Here is an 18,528-nt window from a genome sequence, read left to right as displayed (position 1 = left end):
TTGAGGGAGCCGCGCTAGGGCCAGTGCCAGCTCCCCCCCAACACCGCGGCTCCGCGCCCCCGCGCTGACATCAGCGGTGCTGGCCCGCCGCGGCGGGCCGAAGCGCCCTGGCGCCATCTTGGCTCCGGGCAGGCCCGCGAGGGAGGCCGGAGTAGCCCGCCTGCCATCTTGTGCCGGGCAGCCCCGCCGGGCGCTGCGCGGCAGCGGCGAGTCCTGGCGCGGGCGCGGCCCGGCCGCGGCACGGCCCGGCCGCGGCGGTGAGGGGCAGGGCTGGCGGGGAGCGGGGCCGGGCCGGCTTCTCTGGCCCTCGCCCGGGCGGGATGGGGAAACGGGAAGACGGGCGGTGGAACACGTGGGGCCTTCCCCCCGCCCCGGCAGAGCTGCAAACCTGCCGGTTTTCCTACGAGGGGGCTTCAGCTCTTGCTGCTAATTTACCCTGTTGAGATAACGTGATTTTATTGTTATATGATACTTAAAAAGGGGGGGGGGGAACTTCGCCAAATCGTCCAGGTTTTTGGTTCTTCAGCATTTAATCATACACAGTTGCACCTTCATAGCTGCACTAGAGTTGAATTTTCAACTGCCAGGAGCCACGTTTTGGAGTAGCATAGCAGGTCAATATGCAAACTAATCAGTGTGTAGGAGTTAAGAAACAGCTTAAGTTTTACTCTTCTTTTTCATCTGATTTACCTAATGAATCAATCTAATTTCTTTGAAACAGATGACTTTTCACCTGCAGTTTACATCATGTATATTTCACGTATACAGTGTAGATGATCATCAGTTTGGGGTGTTCAGAAATTTCAAGTAAGCTCTGAAGAAATGAAAGTTAGGATGTCGTGTGTTGGACTGCGAAATCTTCTCCAAGGGCTGAGCTCCAGTGTCAAATACTACTCTAAGCGTAACAGTCATCAAGCAATATGTCTCTATAGTAAAATAAAACCCCAAAAAAGCCGCATCCTGGACTCTTCAGGAAGTACATGCACACACAGGACTTTGCCACCTGGAAGCATCCTGCCGTGGAGATTCTTTTCCTGCAAGGTATGCTGTTTAAGTATGGATCTGCTGTCAACAGCCATCTTGGCACATCTGCTAAGGAAGCCACCCATGTTTTCCATACATTGAGGAAACACATTTTTCCTAAAGGGTTTGAAGCAGCGGGGTAAATACTAGGATTTCAGTTATGTTCAAAGATGTATCCAGTTGTTTAAGTTTTCTATACTGTTTTGATGTACAGCTGCATTTGGTTGATTTTCCTGGTATGGTAATTTTAAGAAAAATTGGTATCTTCCAAACGGGTTCAGATAAAATGTCAGGAGAAAACTGCAAGGAGAGAGATCAGCTAGTGTAAAGGCATAGTGCCCAAACAGGTGACGCCAGACTTAACCACTGTGAGTGGGCTCAAAAAAACCTTGACTTTACCAACCAGCAAGTCATGGTTTGTACCATACTAAATATTCACATATTCTGTTGACTTCTTACAATTGTATTCACAGGTGCTGTCAATATACAATAACTGTACTTTAAAAGGTACTTGGATTTATTTCTGTAAGTAAATAATGTGTAAATGGGTGGCAGCGTATCATGTACGGAGTCAGAAAATGGTCTGAAATAGTTTCAGGTCGTTTGCTCCTGTGTTTCTGAGTTTGCTAAAGGTATTATAAAAGTTTATTGCAGTATGACAGCCCGTAAACCAGTTTATATGCAGTTTAAAAAGATTGGTATTTTGGTTTATTTTATCTTAAACATGTTTTCAGATGGATGTGTGGTTGTTTTAGAATTGTTTCAAGTTGATGGTGTTTATTCAAAGGTGACCCAAAGATCATCATGTTGTAACCCTCTTACTTCTAACCATAATGTAAACAGTTCCTAAGTCTGTGTCTGAAATGTAAACAGATGTTTCAAGGAGAACATACTAAGTTTTGATGGATGAGAACATGTGTTTCTGTTTATTTATTGGCAGTTTGCTAACATAGTTACAAATGGTGGTCTACTGCACTGGCAGGATACAAACAGATGATTGTCACCAAGATCCTCTGCTGTCATCAAAATGCTTCTAGATACTCTTCTAGGTGACTGCTTTTTCCCCAGACAGGGAGCTGTACAGTAACTCTAATATATAGCTACACTGTAGCCACCAGCTCTATATAATATTTCCAAATAAATACAATGGGAACCCTTGAAAACAAAAGGAGAGGAATCATCAAAAGATTCATAAGGTGTGGAACTTGCCAAAATAAGTTGTGGATGATAAAGTTTTACATAGGTGCTAGGGAAGATGATACATGTACGTGAAAGAGAGTTTAAATATCCAGAAACCATTTTCAGCTTGGGAAATTCGTGAGCTAACAGTTGAAGTCGGGGTATACCTGTTGGAGAGTATCATCTGTGCATGTCCCATTCTTACGCTTTCCTGAGTATCCATTTGTGGCTACTATGGGGGTTTTGGTTGATTGCTTCTGGTTTGGGGAATTTTTTTCAGTGACTGGGGAGTGGGTGGTACAACTGACACATCCACAATTTATTTACCTTGACCGATTACACAGCTTCTCTACAGGCTTTCACAGTTTCTTTGACTTTTGCTTCTGATTTGGTATACTAGGCTAGAGGGACTGTTGGTCTGAACCCGTAATGAACACTCCTATGCTCTCATGAATGATGTGGTTTATGTTCATAAGGAGTTTGGTAACTGGAGCAGATAGTTTCTCCTCCTTTCAGGGTCTGCTCATAACATTGTAGATTTCATGTATTTCTGAAGACAAACCAGGAACAAACCAGTAGTTCTTGATGCAAAGTGAGGATGGGATAAAAAGTATGTGTTGCTTTTTAAGTTTAGACACAGTCACATAATACATTGGATGTTATAAAATGCTGCTTCATGTGATCTGTGCAGTGTTATGTAGCGTAGTGTATGTTGTTAAGCTTATTATTCAATTAAATGAGATTTTAGAGCAAGCAAAAAGAAGAAGCATTGTTCTGGCAATTTTAGCACATTTTTAGAAGACAGCTTTGTTGCCGCTGAGGTAGCAGTAGTCTGCTCATGAATCGTGGAAAACCAGATCTTTAAGCTTATTCCTGATAAAATTGTGGCAGAATGCATATCAGTTTACTGTTTCACTTCAGTCTGTGCCTTAGGAACATCTATGCTAATGATTTTGAGGAGGTGGAACAAGAACCTGAGCAAGCTACTAGGACTCCTAGGTACAGGGACAGAGGTGTGGGCGGCACTGTTGTCTAGGAAAGGAAATGAGGAGTGATACACTTAATACAGGAAATTGTGAGAAAACGCCTCTGAAGAAGGAAAAATATCAGAATTCCATAAAAAAAATAACTAAAACCTAGTTGTAGAACAAGAACAAACATATTTACATATAATGAATTAAGAGCATACATTAATAATACCCTAAATTTTGAAGAGAAGACCTCAATAAATTGTCAAGTAAAGCAGATTTGTCAGTGACTCCCTAAAATGTCAGGAAGAATTGAAAACAAAAACTTACTCCAACTGTGATTTTTCTTTTTAATGGCATGTACTGTTGTAATAATGCAAAATTGGTTTTGGGTCTGTAGCTCAGGAAATACCATTATTGCCTCAATATATTCATACTGGAGTAGAGTATGCTGGCTTGTAGCCATTGTTGTCTTTCCGTACTTAGCAGGAAGGAACAGAAATCCCTTCCAAAAGGAAGCAAAACACAGCCACAATAACATCAGATCTTTTGTACAAGAATCTTCTGAAATCAGAGCAGGAAAACTGGAATGACATTTCAGCAAGATACAAAGCTATGACAAAAAAAATCAGGGAAAAATTAGAAGACTTGCACAACAAGTATACGTTGAACTTGGTGAGCCCAAGGGTAAGTGACAAAAAATACATTTCTCATCATGGAGTACAAATAAAAGGCAGTGAAGCCATTCCTGCTATAAATGCTGGTTAACTGATTATCTTATGGTAGTAGTTTTGAGTTTTGACTATTTTAATAACTGTGGATAGTAACAGCTTGTGCTTAGAACAGCTTATACCAGCTATGATAGTGTATTTACCTTAATTTCTCCATAGGCAAAAGCAAGTAAAGACACAATAATCATCTGGCTTTTGGATAAAAAATAGAAGACATTGTAAGTTATAAGAGCAGTTGCAGGTGATCGGAGCCTTTTGTTAAATTTAGAGCAGGTATACGTAGCTTAAGTATCCTAACTCTGAAAGAACCTTTCTGATGCATGCAATTCCTTCTTCAGTATCAAATATATATGCTATATTCTGTCATTTGTGTATGTTACAATTGTGTTGCACAGAACAACGATTGAATAGAGGGATTCTAAAGAAATAGTGTAACTCTGTGTTGGACTTGAAACATGTTTGGTTTGTATTGAACAGATGAGATTCAGAGAGAATGTGTACTTTGAAGAGAATGGCTGCATATTTCTTTCAAAAGCAGATGATGGTAAGGGATTTCTTTTCCTAACATGGTACGGTTATTAAAAATGTTGTATGAGTATTAGTGTACTTTTCCTACATTAAAGATGAATTGCTCTGTTTCATAAAATAACTAGAAATACTTCTATAAAATTTTTTAATGATTGATTAATAATTCTAGAATCCAGAATCTGAAAAGGTGAAGTGAAAAAGTTAGCGAATAGTATATATTGGAACTAAGGCAAGTTTCTGGAGAGGAAAGTGAGAAATCATGTCTTTTCAGAGCCCTTAACGTTTTGAAAAAGGAAAAACATATTTGTGGTTTTTTATTTCTGAGGGTGTGTGAAAAAATTATTAATTGTATTTAGTAAAAGCAACTGTGCTTTAGGTATCTGAACTTTTAAAATGTAACACATGTACCAGAAGCCAAGATCTATACTTCTAAAATATTTTTCATAATAACGACAAGACTTTTTTTCCTGGGACTGTAACTCTTTGTTTATTTTTACAAAGTGCATTTGCAAATATCTTGCAAGACAGACATTTGGTGTTAATAAATTCTAGTAGTATGCTTGTGAATATTGCAGGCAGACTTGTTAAATACAGGCATCAACAATCACTGTTCATTTTGACAGTGCCTTACTTACGTGATTTTTTTTTCCTATCTCTTTCCTTATGTAGTAGATGAAGGAAATGTTGACGTTTTATTCAGTACCAAAGATCTTGGCTTTTCTGATGCCTTTATTCAACGGATCAGAATTTCCCCAGAAGAGAAATACATGGCCATCAGCTTAAAAAGTGACAATTCTGAAGAGGCAACATGCGTTATTATGAAACTTGGCCGTTTTCCTGTTGTGGAAAAAGTAATTCCAAGTGTGTTTAGTTTTGGTAAGTTGTTTATAAATATTCTGTGGATCACACCAGCTTTCAACACAACATTTTTGTTAGTTTACAAATAATATTAAAATATTAAAAAAAAAAAACAACAACATTTTTAGATTTAATGCTTATAGGTGTTGAATTGTCTCTTATTTACGATTTATTTCATACTGCACAATTACAAGTTACCTGTTGTGGATGAAAGTGACTGCTTTCATGATACACAAGTTTTCCTTCATTGTAAAAGTAAGCAGTTGTACATGTTTGAACAGTCATGCAGATTATTCTTTATTGAATTCAATACACTTCTTCAAAAATTTACCCATGTAACTGTTCACAATATAAAGATCTTTTTGAGTAATGTTCCAGTTACTAAACCCTTAACAGCTGCAACTGAAGTCACTGGTAGCTGTAGGCACGTAGCTTCGCTGAAAAGTGTGCAAGTGCTGTTTGTTCACTATTGGCTGGAATTTCAGCTGGACTCTAGGATGTGGGTCACACTTCAGAGCCCAGTGAAGTCAGTCAGGACTTGAGTCAATTCTCTCAGAATAGATTACAGAGCTTTACATTGATGCTAAAATAAGCAGAGGTAAACTGAAGGGAAATCTTTCTCTTTTTTTTTTTTTTTTTTTTTATAGTATGGTAAAGAATATAGCCTAAAGAGCGCAATAGCATGTATACAGTGTTCCACATCTTGAGTTTTGGATCGTATTGTTACTTGTCATCAAGTATATATAGTGCAGTAAGCAATTTGCCTGATCAGGGCTAAAAATTAAAACTCTAGATAAAATTTCCTAGTTACAAAAATGAAGAGTAGGAAGAATTTAATGTTGTGTTTGCACAATTGAAGTTTATAATGCCTGTTGAAAACCAGGCCTGCAAATTTGCCAGTGACATTTTTCACTATACTTGATTTGAACATCTATCTGGGTTTAAGAATCCAGCTCCCTCTTACCTACATAGGTGTCTCAGATTATGGCAGATAATAAAAGTACAAAAAATATCTATCCAAATGGTTGAAATTACACAGATTTTGTAAACTTACTCAGGTGTAAGTGAAGTATAGAGGTATCATGAAGTACAGAGGTACTTCAGTCATGAGCAGGAGAATTAGGTCTTATGACCACTTGCAATGCAGTATCAGGCAGACAGGTAAAAGTTCTTGAAAATTTACATCTATGGTTTTTTAAATGTTAGGTAGGCTATAGAAGAACTTGGATTTTTCTTCTAAAGACTTGTCTTCATAGTGAACCCTCAGCTACCTGTACACTTTGGAGCCATGTTGCTGGTCAGATAGAAAATTGTTCGCAGTACTTCAACGTGGTACTTCCTCATGTTTTGTACTGAAAGTGTAGTATTTATGCATAGGACAGCATACAATGACTTTTTAAAGCATATGTGTTAAACATCATTCTGTTGGCCGTAGGAGCAACAGAGATAACAGTAGTTTGGCTGGATCAGTCAGATTACTAAGCTTCAGAAAAGCAAGGTTCCTGTATTTATATGTTTCTGATGTTGGTGAACATATATACAAGCACAGAAAACTGGAGAATTTTTATCTCAGCAGTACCCATGGGGCACATGCATCACTTCTTTTCTCTAAATTGTTTGCATGCAGTCACATGCAGTGGTCCAGAGCTCATAGTCTATTATCTCGCTGACTCCATGTAAACCTCCGTTTCTCTGCTCAGTTTTAAACAGCCACACATCTATTTTCCCATTACTTCCAGAACCCCCACAGGGTCAGGAGCTTCCTCTTCCTGGGATCTGGAACATTGTCCTTTGCCTTTAATTTTTAAAAATACTATGAAATTCTTGTTCTCTGGGATTCAGAGGAAACATACAAAAATCTTTTTGTGGCTTACCCCAGCCTCTGGGATGTACAAGTGCTGCCCTCAGTTCCATGGCAGCTGCAACCCACCTTTTCCAGCATTGGGTCCAGTGTTCATGGAGCTCCATTTTCTCTCAGTAATTGTATATACTGTTCCTAAATTTGATACGCGTTTGTCTTTTTTCCAGAATGGGCTACAAATGATGTTCTGTATTACACAAGTCAGAAGAACCTTAAGTGCCAGAATGTGTTTATGACCAGTTTCACTAACCAGAAACATACTAAGTTAGTTTATACAGAACAAGATGCAAGGTAATACTTACCTAAAATTTAACAAGTTCTTTACATACTGTAGAGTATTTTATATGTAAAATATAACTGGTTTGGAAAGCAAATTCTTGCATATTATATTCCAAATGGTAAAAGGTATTTTTAAGTTGTGTTCTGCTGTCAGTAGTGCCTTATGAAGTCTGAGAATGTGCTCTGTTCTCTTGATAGGTGATCAACAGAGATTTAACTTTCCTCTCTTACCTCACGAGTTCAGCTGAGTTTATAAATGTCAAGGTCATTCTCAGGTCAGGGTGTCCTTTAATGAATGTATGACAGTTTCATACAGGGTAAATCAGACTGTGGATTTCATTTTGTTTTCTCTGCTATTGATGTCTGATACATCTTTTTAAAAACATAGAAGTTCAGGCTAATCCTTGCTCTGGGTAATGGATGAGGAAAATCATTACAGCATTCCCAGAGATAGAACTATTGTTGACTGAATACCCTCTCAATAACCTTTATTTATGCAGTGGTTTAGGAAGGCAAGAAGGCTCTTGCTAAATTGAGTGCAGAACTAGTTTTTCAGCCATGCAGCATGTGGCAGATTTATACAGCATTCCATAAACATTTGTGATTCTTAATTCAAGTTACATATTCAGTAAAGAAATTTCAATTATACTTTCATCTAAAAAAACTAGGAAGAAATCTGTAATTGAGATGGAGTAAATAAGATCCTTTTATTACAGCCATATTTGATGCATACTTTTGGAAAATCAAGTTGCACTGACCTGACACTTCCCCACAGGGAAACTGTTGGCATAATTCTGAAGGTCATAGTCATTACAGTAAATCTAGAAACTTACTCTAAAGGTTCATGTGCTATTGCAGCTTGTAACTGAACTCACTTGTTCACTGGAGATGGTAAGACATTCTTTTGTATTGCCATTGAGCAGTTCTGTTCTTTGTCTCACCAGCCCTTCTAGGTGCAATCAAATATATTTTTTTAGAAGCTGAACATTTCTTGACTTCCTTAAAAAAAAAAGCTACCAAGACAAAAATCTAACATCAAGGTCAGAGTCCTTAGGGAGAAGTGTAACCTGCATTTCAGCTTAACTGTCTTAGAGGTAAGGTCAGCAGAGCTGAACTACTGGAGTCTCTACTGAATGCAGTGCCACACTCTTGCCAAATTCGTGAGAGGCAGGAGGCTGATTCCTTGCACACTTTAGATGCCCTGCTGTGCCTGTCCTCCTAGAGATGTCAAAAGGGTACAATTAGAAAAAAACAACAGTACCAAAAAAATTTGAGTTCCTCCACCTGCAAATAATTAAAGGCACTGAAAACACTATTTAAAGCATCCTTTCCTTCACCAGTCAGGTATTTTGAAGTCTAGAGAGATCGGTATTGTAGTGACGGATCTGATCTGTGTAATGCAGTTTACCATACGCAACCCTGCAATTTTGTGATGAAATCTGGATCTTTGTGTTGGACAGTTTTGCTATTAAAGACATCCAGTCTTAAATGGCAGAGAAACTGCTATTTCCCAAAATATGACATTTAAGTAGGATGACTCATAAAAATTTGAATCTGAATTTCAGCCTGAATTTGTCTAGTATTAGCATCCAGACACTGGTTATTGTTCTGTTTTCTGTTTCTAGATTTTAGAAGCATTTAAAACCAGTAGATAGTTCCTAGTGTCTTGGTTCCAAAACCAGTTCCTAGTTTCTAGCTCTATCACTGGAACACTGTCTGTCTTGTCTCATATAGGTCTCTCTACTTTTTTTTTTTAGTCTTTTTTGTCTTACTTGCTTCAGACAAAGTTAGGTCAGGAACACTTAGACTTTATCAATTTATAATAGCTTTTACTTTTCTTTTGTTATTGCTGTTCCCACATGATGTCCTTCATTAATTTTAATTTAATTATCCATTATTGTTTGTTTTTTTTTTTTTTTTTAATAGGGTTATGAGCTCAATAAAAAGTTCTACGTTTTGCCTGAACTTTATGGCCTATATTCATCAATGAGCTTCCAGTCTATCTTAGTGATGCAAAAACATGGATTCAGTTGGGCAACAACTGAACTGCTCTCCTGCTTTCCTTGCAGATTTCCAGTTCCACACACAAGATTGTGGGTTTTTGAATCCCAGGATAAGTGCAGCAGGAGTGGGTTTGGGAACCAAGTAGTCTGGAATTTCTCCAGCCTACTTCCAGGCATCCTGTTTCTTACCATGCAGGTGATTCTGAAACAACCAATGTATGTTTAAAATAATAAGAAAATTTAAGCTTTTTTTTTTTTTAATTATTCCTTACAGATTCTTTGTGGACTTACATTGCACAAAAGATAGACGTTTTCTCACTATCAATAGCAACAGCAAGACAACCTCAGAAGTTTGGCTGGTTGACTGTAGACATCCTTCTAAGTTACCTGTTCTTGTACAAGCACGAACAAAAGGGGTCATTTACCACATTGAGCACAGAAAGGATGAGTTATATATTCTTACTACGTATGGAGAACCTGCAGAATATAAGGTAATTTTGACTGATAATAAGATTCGTAGGATTCTTTCAGATACCTGTTGCAGATCATATAGAAGTAGTAAGACTGGCTTTTAATTGTGCTTCACAGCTCACTGAAATAATTTAAGAGAATTACACAGAGAGCTGCATGGATTGAAGGATTGATAGTAGTACATGGAGGCTAAGTTGTAGCATGCCAATTTGATTCTAACTCCTTTGGTGACATCAAGAAATGAATATGCTTTTAACAATGATTTCTCCTATATTAAATTTTAAGTTGGTGATCTCAGTCTGTGTAACCAAACCACCTACAGTTCTGCTGGCCACACTGAAAGCACTTACTGTGTGAAAATCTTCTGTAGATTAATCTATGAGAATTGAACTTACTTTTCCAAATGTTACTGAATTGTTCTTTCATTTTGCTCAAGTAAAGGGAGTTTAAAACCTCCAGTTTTAGTCAGGCAACCCCCCCAATACAAATTAACAGCTTTTTGCAATAAAACTGTTGCATGAGATCATCTATATGTCTGTACATCTCATTTGTAACTCTTAGTAATGCAAGGTTGTTTTTGTTTTTTTTTTTTTTTTATAGCTAATGAAGGCCCCAGTAGCTTCCAGTGGCATGGAGAACTGGCAGTTAGTTTATGCACTGGAAAAGAAAACCAAGCTAGTAGACTTGGAGATGTTTAGTGATCACTGCATTATGTTCCTGAAGATTGCTGGTCATCTTTACTTAAATGTGCTTTCTTTTGTTTCTCGTTCAGTTCAGTCAATAAAGGTATGTTTTAGCTTGGCTTACATAGCATAGTATTTTGTTTTGTTTTTTAACATAACATTGTAATGAAAGCACAGATAAATTCCAAGTGGTTTGGAAACTAATACTGCCAAGTTTGTCATTGTGATTAATTGTATTACCTGTGGCTGTTCAGGATTTCATGTGGTGGCAGATGGCAGCACTCGGAGAGCAACTCATCTGTGAGTCAGTTCTTCTTTCAATTTACTACAGTCAGGCTCTTTACATAAGAAATCAGCTGTATTGTAAACTAGGGCTTGATTCCCTAAACACTCTACTTAGTTTCACTGGGCCTATTTTTGTTTACACTCATCGGTGTAAGCAAGGAAGTTAGCCTGGCCCTCCCCTAGAAGAAAAATGAGAACATTGAGAAGACAAGTATGGATGCTGTCCCATAACAAATGGGAAGAGTTGATAATTGCAATACAATTTCTGCAAGTATTTCTTCCCATCTCGAGTTGTTGCTAAATACTTGTGGATTAAAAATGATTGAATTCAAACCTCTGATTTCAAGAGATCATTCAGACAAAATATTTAATTTATTTGTTTGCCTGAAAAATACAATCTGAACTACTCCCAAGTTTATTGCAACAAGCTACCCATGCTGCATTCTACAGGGCTGTTACAGAAAAAGGTTTTCAACAAAGTATAGTGTATGGTCTCTGAAAACTTCACTTTTGAAAATGGCTGTAGTAGTTTATTTATTCAGAAAGGGACTGCAGTTACTCTGGAGAACTTGGACTTTTGCTGCCATTTCAGAAGTCTCTAGCAAGCTAGCCCGAGTAAGTAGTGGCCTGGCAGAGGGTTTGACTACGTCCCTGCTGCTCTCAAAGAATGAATCTTGATTTCTTTTATTCTTAGCAGAGTTAAAAGTCTTAAATATAATAGCAGTAAGTGTCTGAGGGTGAATGTGCCAGGAAAAGGTTTTGTTCTTCACAATGGCTGGCACTAGGAAGAAAGTTAAGAGGCAGGGGTTTTCAGGGGCTTAGCATTACTGAGCTAACTCACAGCGAAAGCATAACAACTGACATGGACTTGGCTGTATAACATGTTGAAGTAGGACTGGAAATTCGAGAGGAAATAGGATCTAAAAAATAAAAACAATGCAGAATCATTTCAAAGAATGTTTTCATTAAAAAAAAATCTGCACTAATGCCCATTTTAAACTGAATTTGGATTTATTTTTTCTTTCATTGTTGAACTTGATCTGATGGTCTTAGGGGAAGAGTCTGCCAAAGTCTTTGCACTTTTTGACTGTTTCATTACTGTATTTGAAACAAATACAGATTGTGCTACATCCAAGCTGGAGATAATTTGCTTGATATTCAAAATCTTTTCCTCTGAAGGACACAGTAGGCAAAATCTACAGAAGTGGTGTCAGGGTCTTACTTGAAATGCTGTGTTTTCTCAGCTACCTACATGGGCCTGTGAATTTGAATTGGAATCTCATCCTGAACATACCACCAGCACTTGCTATTTTCAGCTCACCTCTCCAGTACACCCCCCTAAGCGTTTTGCATATTCATTTAAAGAAAATAATCTCATTGAACAAGCTGTGCAAGAGGTACCAATTATTACGAATTGTCACACTACACGTTTACTAGCTAAAAGCAAGGTAAGATTTTTCAGTTCTTTCCCCATTCCCTTTATTCTTCCCTTCCTCCCCACCCATTGAAGGAAAATGCATTTGGCAGGGAATAGAGATTAAAAAAAACGTAAAGAGCAGTTGGTGCTATAGTAACTAAACAGTGGGTGTTTCCTTTAGTGCTATAGAGAAGAACAAGAAAGAGTCGTGATAAGATTTTTTTTTTTTTCCCCGCTAACTTATGTATGCTAGAGGAGATAACGGTACACGATGAGTCAAGAATATTAGTGTGGTACAACTTAGAATTGCTAGTTGATGTATGGTATCATTATTCATGATAAATGAAAAAAAATGCCGGCTGTTGAAAAGAACACCCCACACCCAGCTGCATGGTACAGATCAAAAAAGGAAAGTTTTAACAGCCTGAGTTTAAAAAATTGGAGATGTTAATAAAGAGTTTGTGCTGCAGTAAGTGGTAAACTATTTTGTTAATAATAGATATTCTTGGTGTTAAAGGGGGAAGGAAGACTTGGGTGCTTGGGTAGTTTAAAGACTCCTCAGGTGTTGCACTTAAATGAATTTCATACTCTGTATCCATAAGCCTACACAGCAGAGGTTCAGTCTCGCTTTATTTTTCAAGAGTGCTTTGTACATTCCAAGTGAAAAAAAATTACTGTAATCAAAAAAACACATTTTAAAATAAATAATTGAAGTTTTCATTGCCATGTATCATTGAGATTTCTGAAATGTCCTTTATTGTAAAATACTCCTTCATTTCCAGGATGAAACTTTGGTGCCAATTACAGTTTTTCATAATGCGAATTCTAAAGAGCTACACAGGAAACCACTTCTAGTTCATGTATATGGAGCTTATGGCATAGATTTGAACATGAGCTTTAAAGAAGAGAAGCTGATGTTAATTGAAGAGGGTTGGATATTAGCATATTGCCATGTTAGGTAAGTCAAATAAAATGGAATTAAGATTTTAATCTGTGGGATATACCAATACTTCTTGATAAGCAACTGAAGAGTTACAGAAATAGTTTTTTCATGTAGCTATACTTAATTCTTCATGCTTTTCCTTTCCATCTATTTTTAGATCTTTCTTAAAAGTAGTTTTTTTAAAAAAATTTACCCTATGAAAAAAAATTATACTTTCAAGACTACATACTGCATTTAGGTTTCTTAAAGCAACAGGATGGTTGTATGTAACTTTTGATCTTTGGAAGTCTCATTATATCTGGTCTTATCTTTGCCCAAGAAAAATTTTGATAACATGCTCAAATTGCAATGACATGATACCTCCCTCTCTTTCTGAGGGCATTGTGTACTAATGTTCAGGCTGTGTCTTCTGAAAGCCATTTGCCTTCTACAGCGACAACTATGCATTTAACCTGCATTGCTTGTTCTTTTATTGGCTAAATCCTCTGTCTCCCGTTTAGCTACAGATCTCTAAGTTCTTTAAAGCGACTATGTACAATAGGCTTCACATTTTCATTGAGATAATAATCCAGTAGGTAAAGGTGATAACAAAAGAATCACTCTTGGGAGGGAAAGGAAGGTGGAGAATGAGCAATTGTTTGAAATACCAGTTCCAAAACAAATTCAGCATACAGATATAGTCAGTCTGCTATATGCAGTGGCAAGCATTGTGCTGTTCTTCCTCCCAACCCGCTAAGTATCTAAAGATGCAAGTCAGTCATAGATGAAGATGGATTCTTCATCCAAAGATAAAGAATTGTGGCAGACTCATCAGTGTTTTAAACTTGAAACCTGAGTAAGGAAACTTCAGCTGGCTTAAAACCAAAATGGTGGTTGCATAGAAAGAAATATAATTAAATTTAGGAATTCTGTATTACAAAACACAACATTTCAAGTAGTATTTGAAATTCAGAAACTATCAAAAAACCCCCAACTTTCTAACAGTCTGAAAATTTAATCTACACAGAAGACAAATCCTGAGTCTCGGTGTGAAGCTAAGAAATACAATTTTACTGGTTTTGATAAATGCTAGTGTTAGGGATAGAAGTATTGAAAATGTTTTAGTTATTTTAATAGCTTCCTGTATAAAAAGAGGGTATTAAATGTCTGGTTTTGTATTGCCTACAATGACAGTGTCACTTCCTATACTGGTCCTTTTCCTGTGAGTTCCAGGACACAAGCACACAGAGTGCCCTTATGCAGCTAGGATTTTCACCAACCATCATGCACAGATTTTTCTTTTGTTTTGCTTGTTGTGCATTTTAGCCACAAAGGAGGGTAAAGACAAGAACAGAGAATCATGAACCAGGAAGGCAAACTATGGCACTACAGTTCTGCTGCTCCTGCTGCCCTTTCATTATCTGAAGCTTTGCCGTGCAATGTTTTCCAAAAAGACTCCAATTTGAATTGTTTCAAATTTCAGGGGTGGAGGAGAGCTAGGCCTGAGCTGGCACAAAGATGGATGTCAGCATAATAAACTCAAAGGTCTCCATGACCTTAAGGCTTGCATCATGCTGCTGCACGAACTAGGATTTTCTCAGCCAAAATACACAGCACTAGCAGCTGCCAGCGCGGGAGGAGTTCTTGCAGGAGCCCTGTGCAACACTGATCCAGAACTGATCAGAGCCATGGTTTTACAGGTGAGGTGCTGCAGACCTTTTATAGATTATGATGTTAAACTGTATTTTCTGTTTCATTCTATCAGTTTCGGAACTAGAAACATTCCAATTCAGAATTCACTTTCATCATTTGTTTGAAAAAGCCTTGACCTAGGCATGTGAGGTCCTCTGTTCTATTTACCAACTATTTTTTTTTTTTATTAATAACAACTTCTAAGGCTCCTTTCGTAGATGTTCTAAATACAATGATGAAAACCCATCTCCCACTGACAATTGAAGAACAGGAAGAATGGGGAAATCCATTAGCAGATGAAAAATGCATGAAGTATATCAAAAGCTATTGTCCATACCAGAATATTAAGACACAGGTAAAACTATGCTTTGTGTGGAATACTACAGTAATAAAATGTAGCACTTTGTAACAAAAAGCAGATAAATTAAAAAAAAAAAAAGTCTATTTTAGAACTTAGTTGCTGCTTTGTGTTAAAATTAATCATCAATACAAATATAAATTATTTCAGTAGTGATCTTAGCAATGTTTGGAGTCATACGTGACTACTAAAATTAACCAAGCACATTTTCCGAAATTATCTGTAGATTTCAAAAATTGTTTTTGTTACAGGAGTGCCAGGTAGTAATCGATTATACTATGGTATAACCAACCTCAACATTTAAAATACCTTCACCTCTTGTGAGGTTTTTTTTTTTTTTTGTTCTACTGGGTTTTGCTGTTTGTCACAGGAGGAAAGAGGTATTTTCCAGTGATTGCCTCCCTTTTCCAAGGCAAACAGTGAAACAGAAAAGGAGCTATAGCTTTGACACTGTCACAGGAGAGGAAATCTTTCTTTATTTGAAGTAATGTCTTAGCTCTGTTGCATAGCCTCATTAATTAAAATCTTACGATGTAAACCCAACTATTTTTTATGTCTAGAAAGACTGCAAAGGAAACCTCAACTACCATTCTAAGGTGAAGCATTCCATGATTTTTTACTCCCCTTTCTTTGTAATCATCAGCAAGTAGACATGTATCAGACCTTTACCAGTGGGGAGAGAATGTTTTTTATTACCTTTTGCAAGTAGATGATCCCCTAATATGAAGTAATTTTTCAATTGGCCAAAATTGACCAAAATACTGTTTTGGAGTTAGAGTGATAAAAGTGTTTTTTTTAAGAGCAGGTAATTATACAATTGATGTGGTTTTAGATAAACCATAATAAGTAATACAATAAGAAAGAAAAATTTGTTACTCACTTTATGAGAAAAATTAGTTGTCAGGTACTTAACTGGTTTTCTTTTTTAATCTCAGTGTTACCCTTCAGTTTTTATCACGGCGTATGAAAAGGATCAACGGATACCACTAATAGGAGTTTTACAGTATGTTCAGAAACTTAGAAAGGCTGCACTAGATCATGCCAGCAGGACAAGTGAGAACGGTAAAGATAAGAATATTACAGATACATGAAGTTAACCAAACCAGAATATTAGTAGTCATGTAGTTAAACACCACAGGGATTGACTCCTCCTTAGATGCATTCATTTGTACGGTACAATCCAGTATCTAAAGCTCTAAAGGAATTTGTTATCTGCAGGGATGAGATGTGCAGCCATACTGACAGACAGATAAACCTCAGCTTCTAAGATGCACTCTCCAGAGCCTTAAGAGGGACCAGGTGTCTCCGTATTGTAGACCTGACTGAAAATAGTCAAACTTACGTGTTAAATATTAATAGTGACAAACCACAGCAGGCTCAAGAAATCCTCTGAGATGAAAAGAAACAGATGAACAGGAGTGGGGCTCGCTCCTTCCTCGGCCTCGCCACGTGGTGGCTGTTGGACAGTGCGAGATGAACCCGCACCATCTGGTCCAGCTGCTGGTACCATCAGACCGCAGTTCCCAACAACAAACGGATAAAAATCTTATTTCTCTTGCTTTGCAAAAACCTACTTTTCCCACTTTGCAAAAATTGCAGGTGTTTGTTAGTCCAAGTTAGAATGACAACAGTGCCAAGGCATAGACACTTTTATGCTGGAAACTTAACACTAGCTTTGGGACTGTTCCCAGCAAACAGTACATTCCAGCCTTACTATTTTCTAGTACCATCTCATCTGGGGAGAGGCTTTTACCATCAGTACCAAGAGAGCTCTTGAATTAGCTTTTCTAAATTTCATTATGCCCCTTCTCTGCAAGCAGCAGAACTGCAATGATTGAGAAAGGATAGCAGATGCTGCCACTGCTGTTGCAGTCTTTGCTTAGAAAGAAAAAAGCACATCTTTCCAAAAAGACCGAGAGAGAGAACAAACACATTGTACATATAAACAACTTTAAAATATGTAGTTAAAAGAAATACAAACAGTTCATCCAGCAAGCCCCTATATGATTCTCTTTTTTAGTTAAGGAGCAACAGAAATTCTGTCAGGACAGAAGGCAGGGTTACCTATCCCTAAACAACTCACATCCACACTTTTTCCTTGTTCCTTCAATGTCAAGTGATTGCTAGCTTCATTGTTCCAGGAAATCAGATCCCTAATATCATCTTAGACATCCGGGCAAATGGCAGTCATTGTGATTCATCGTGGGAGGATTCACTGAAGGAGGTTCGTTCCCTTACTGCACCCATCCGAAACAGGTTGGAGGGAGGTGTCCCCTCGATCGATGCTGCAACCTCAGGAGTTCATGCAGTCCTTGAATGTATGTTTGAAGTATCAAAAAAAAATCCTGCTGGAATTAAGATTGTTCTTGCTATATATATATATTGCAAGAACAACTGCTGGTTTTATACGTGTATATATATATACACACACACACATAATTATATATATTCATCAATATATATTTTATGGATATAAAAGAGCCAGTGATAGAGCCGGATTATTGAACCTCATTGTGCCTTAAGCCTCAAAATAGTGTTGAACTCCCACTATAATGTGCTGAGAGCTTTGAATGAAAGGTTTTAAGTTGTGCAAAACATGGTTCCAGCAGGAAAAGTCTTGCACTGTAGAGTATTAAGTGCTTAAAATTGTCATGCTGGCTATTTACATCCATCTTTGTCATGAGTAAAATACATATGATGGGTTTGACCTTTACCTTCTGAAATGCCCGATCTGTACTATCAAAGAATGCTACTACAATTAAGTTTCAAGACTTTACACTTTCTACAAGCGTGCATGTTGAAAGCAACATAGCAGCAAGAGCTGACATTGTTACTGATGTCTCAGACTATCATGGTTGAATGCAAATTGTATTACTGTTAATTTTAACAAATCCTACCAAATGTTACTCGGTTGTTATGTCCGTTATTCCCAAAACTAATTCTTTAAGGAAAAGCCTCATTCTGTCTTTGGGGAAGGTATTGCTTAGCATTAGTATGGGAAAGGAAGATGATTAAAATAGCTGTACAAGAACCTGAAGGAATAGTGCAAAGAATTTCTCTATTTTGTAATAAAATGTTTTCATTATTTTAGGTTGCAAGACACCTTGCTTTTCTGAAGAAAGAACTTGAGGAAGTACGCCATCTCCAGTGTCACAGCAAGTCCTGCAAATAGCTAATAAACACACTGAACACCTGAAGAACTTTGGGTCAGATTTTTACTTACGTGAAAAGTCAGTCTTCTCCAGAGGATCTCTCTTGGATCCCTGCTTT

General features: G+C 37.5%; 1 protein-coding gene across 9 annotated transcripts; it reads left to right on the top strand.

Moving 5' to 3' along the window:
- The first annotated feature begins 153 nt into the window (after window positions 1-153).
- On the top strand, window positions 154-18,455 carry PREPL (prolyl endopeptidase like). Of its 9 annotated transcripts, none has more exons than XM_042789444.1 (15): window positions 272-614; window positions 722-1,041; window positions 3,657-3,857; window positions 4,379-4,445; window positions 5,099-5,305; window positions 7,316-7,439; window positions 9,705-9,921; window positions 10,502-10,687; window positions 12,114-12,317; window positions 13,069-13,244; window positions 14,692-14,908; window positions 15,106-15,255; window positions 16,194-16,320; window positions 17,400-17,482; window positions 18,350-18,455. In XM_042789444.1, exons 2-15 carry the CDS (start codon window positions 823-825, stop codon window positions 18,428-18,430), a joined length of 2,259 nt encoding a protein of 752 aa, XP_042645378.1. In that variant the 5' UTR covers window positions 272-614; window positions 722-822; the 3' UTR covers window positions 18,431-18,455. The 9 variants fall into 9 exon arrangements, with proteins under 9 accessions (XP_042645372.1, XP_042645378.1, XP_042645377.1 ...); XM_042789443.1 differs by having other exon boundaries at window positions 17,376-17,576; XM_042789438.1 differs by lacking the exons at window positions 272-614; window positions 18,350-18,455 and adding an exon at window positions 154-257 and having other exon boundaries at window positions 17,376-18,328.
- Window positions 18,456-18,528: the final 73 nt, after the last annotated feature.

The sequence above is a fragment of the Tyto alba genome, unplaced genomic scaffold, assembly GCF_018691265.1.
Source record: "Tyto alba isolate M040663 unplaced genomic scaffold, T.alba_DEE_v4.0 Super-Scaffold_16, whole genome shotgun sequence".
Classification (NCBI taxonomy): Eukaryota; Metazoa; Chordata; class Aves; order Strigiformes; family Tytonidae; genus Tyto; species Tyto alba.
This window is presented reverse-complemented; position numbering and strand designations above follow the sequence as displayed.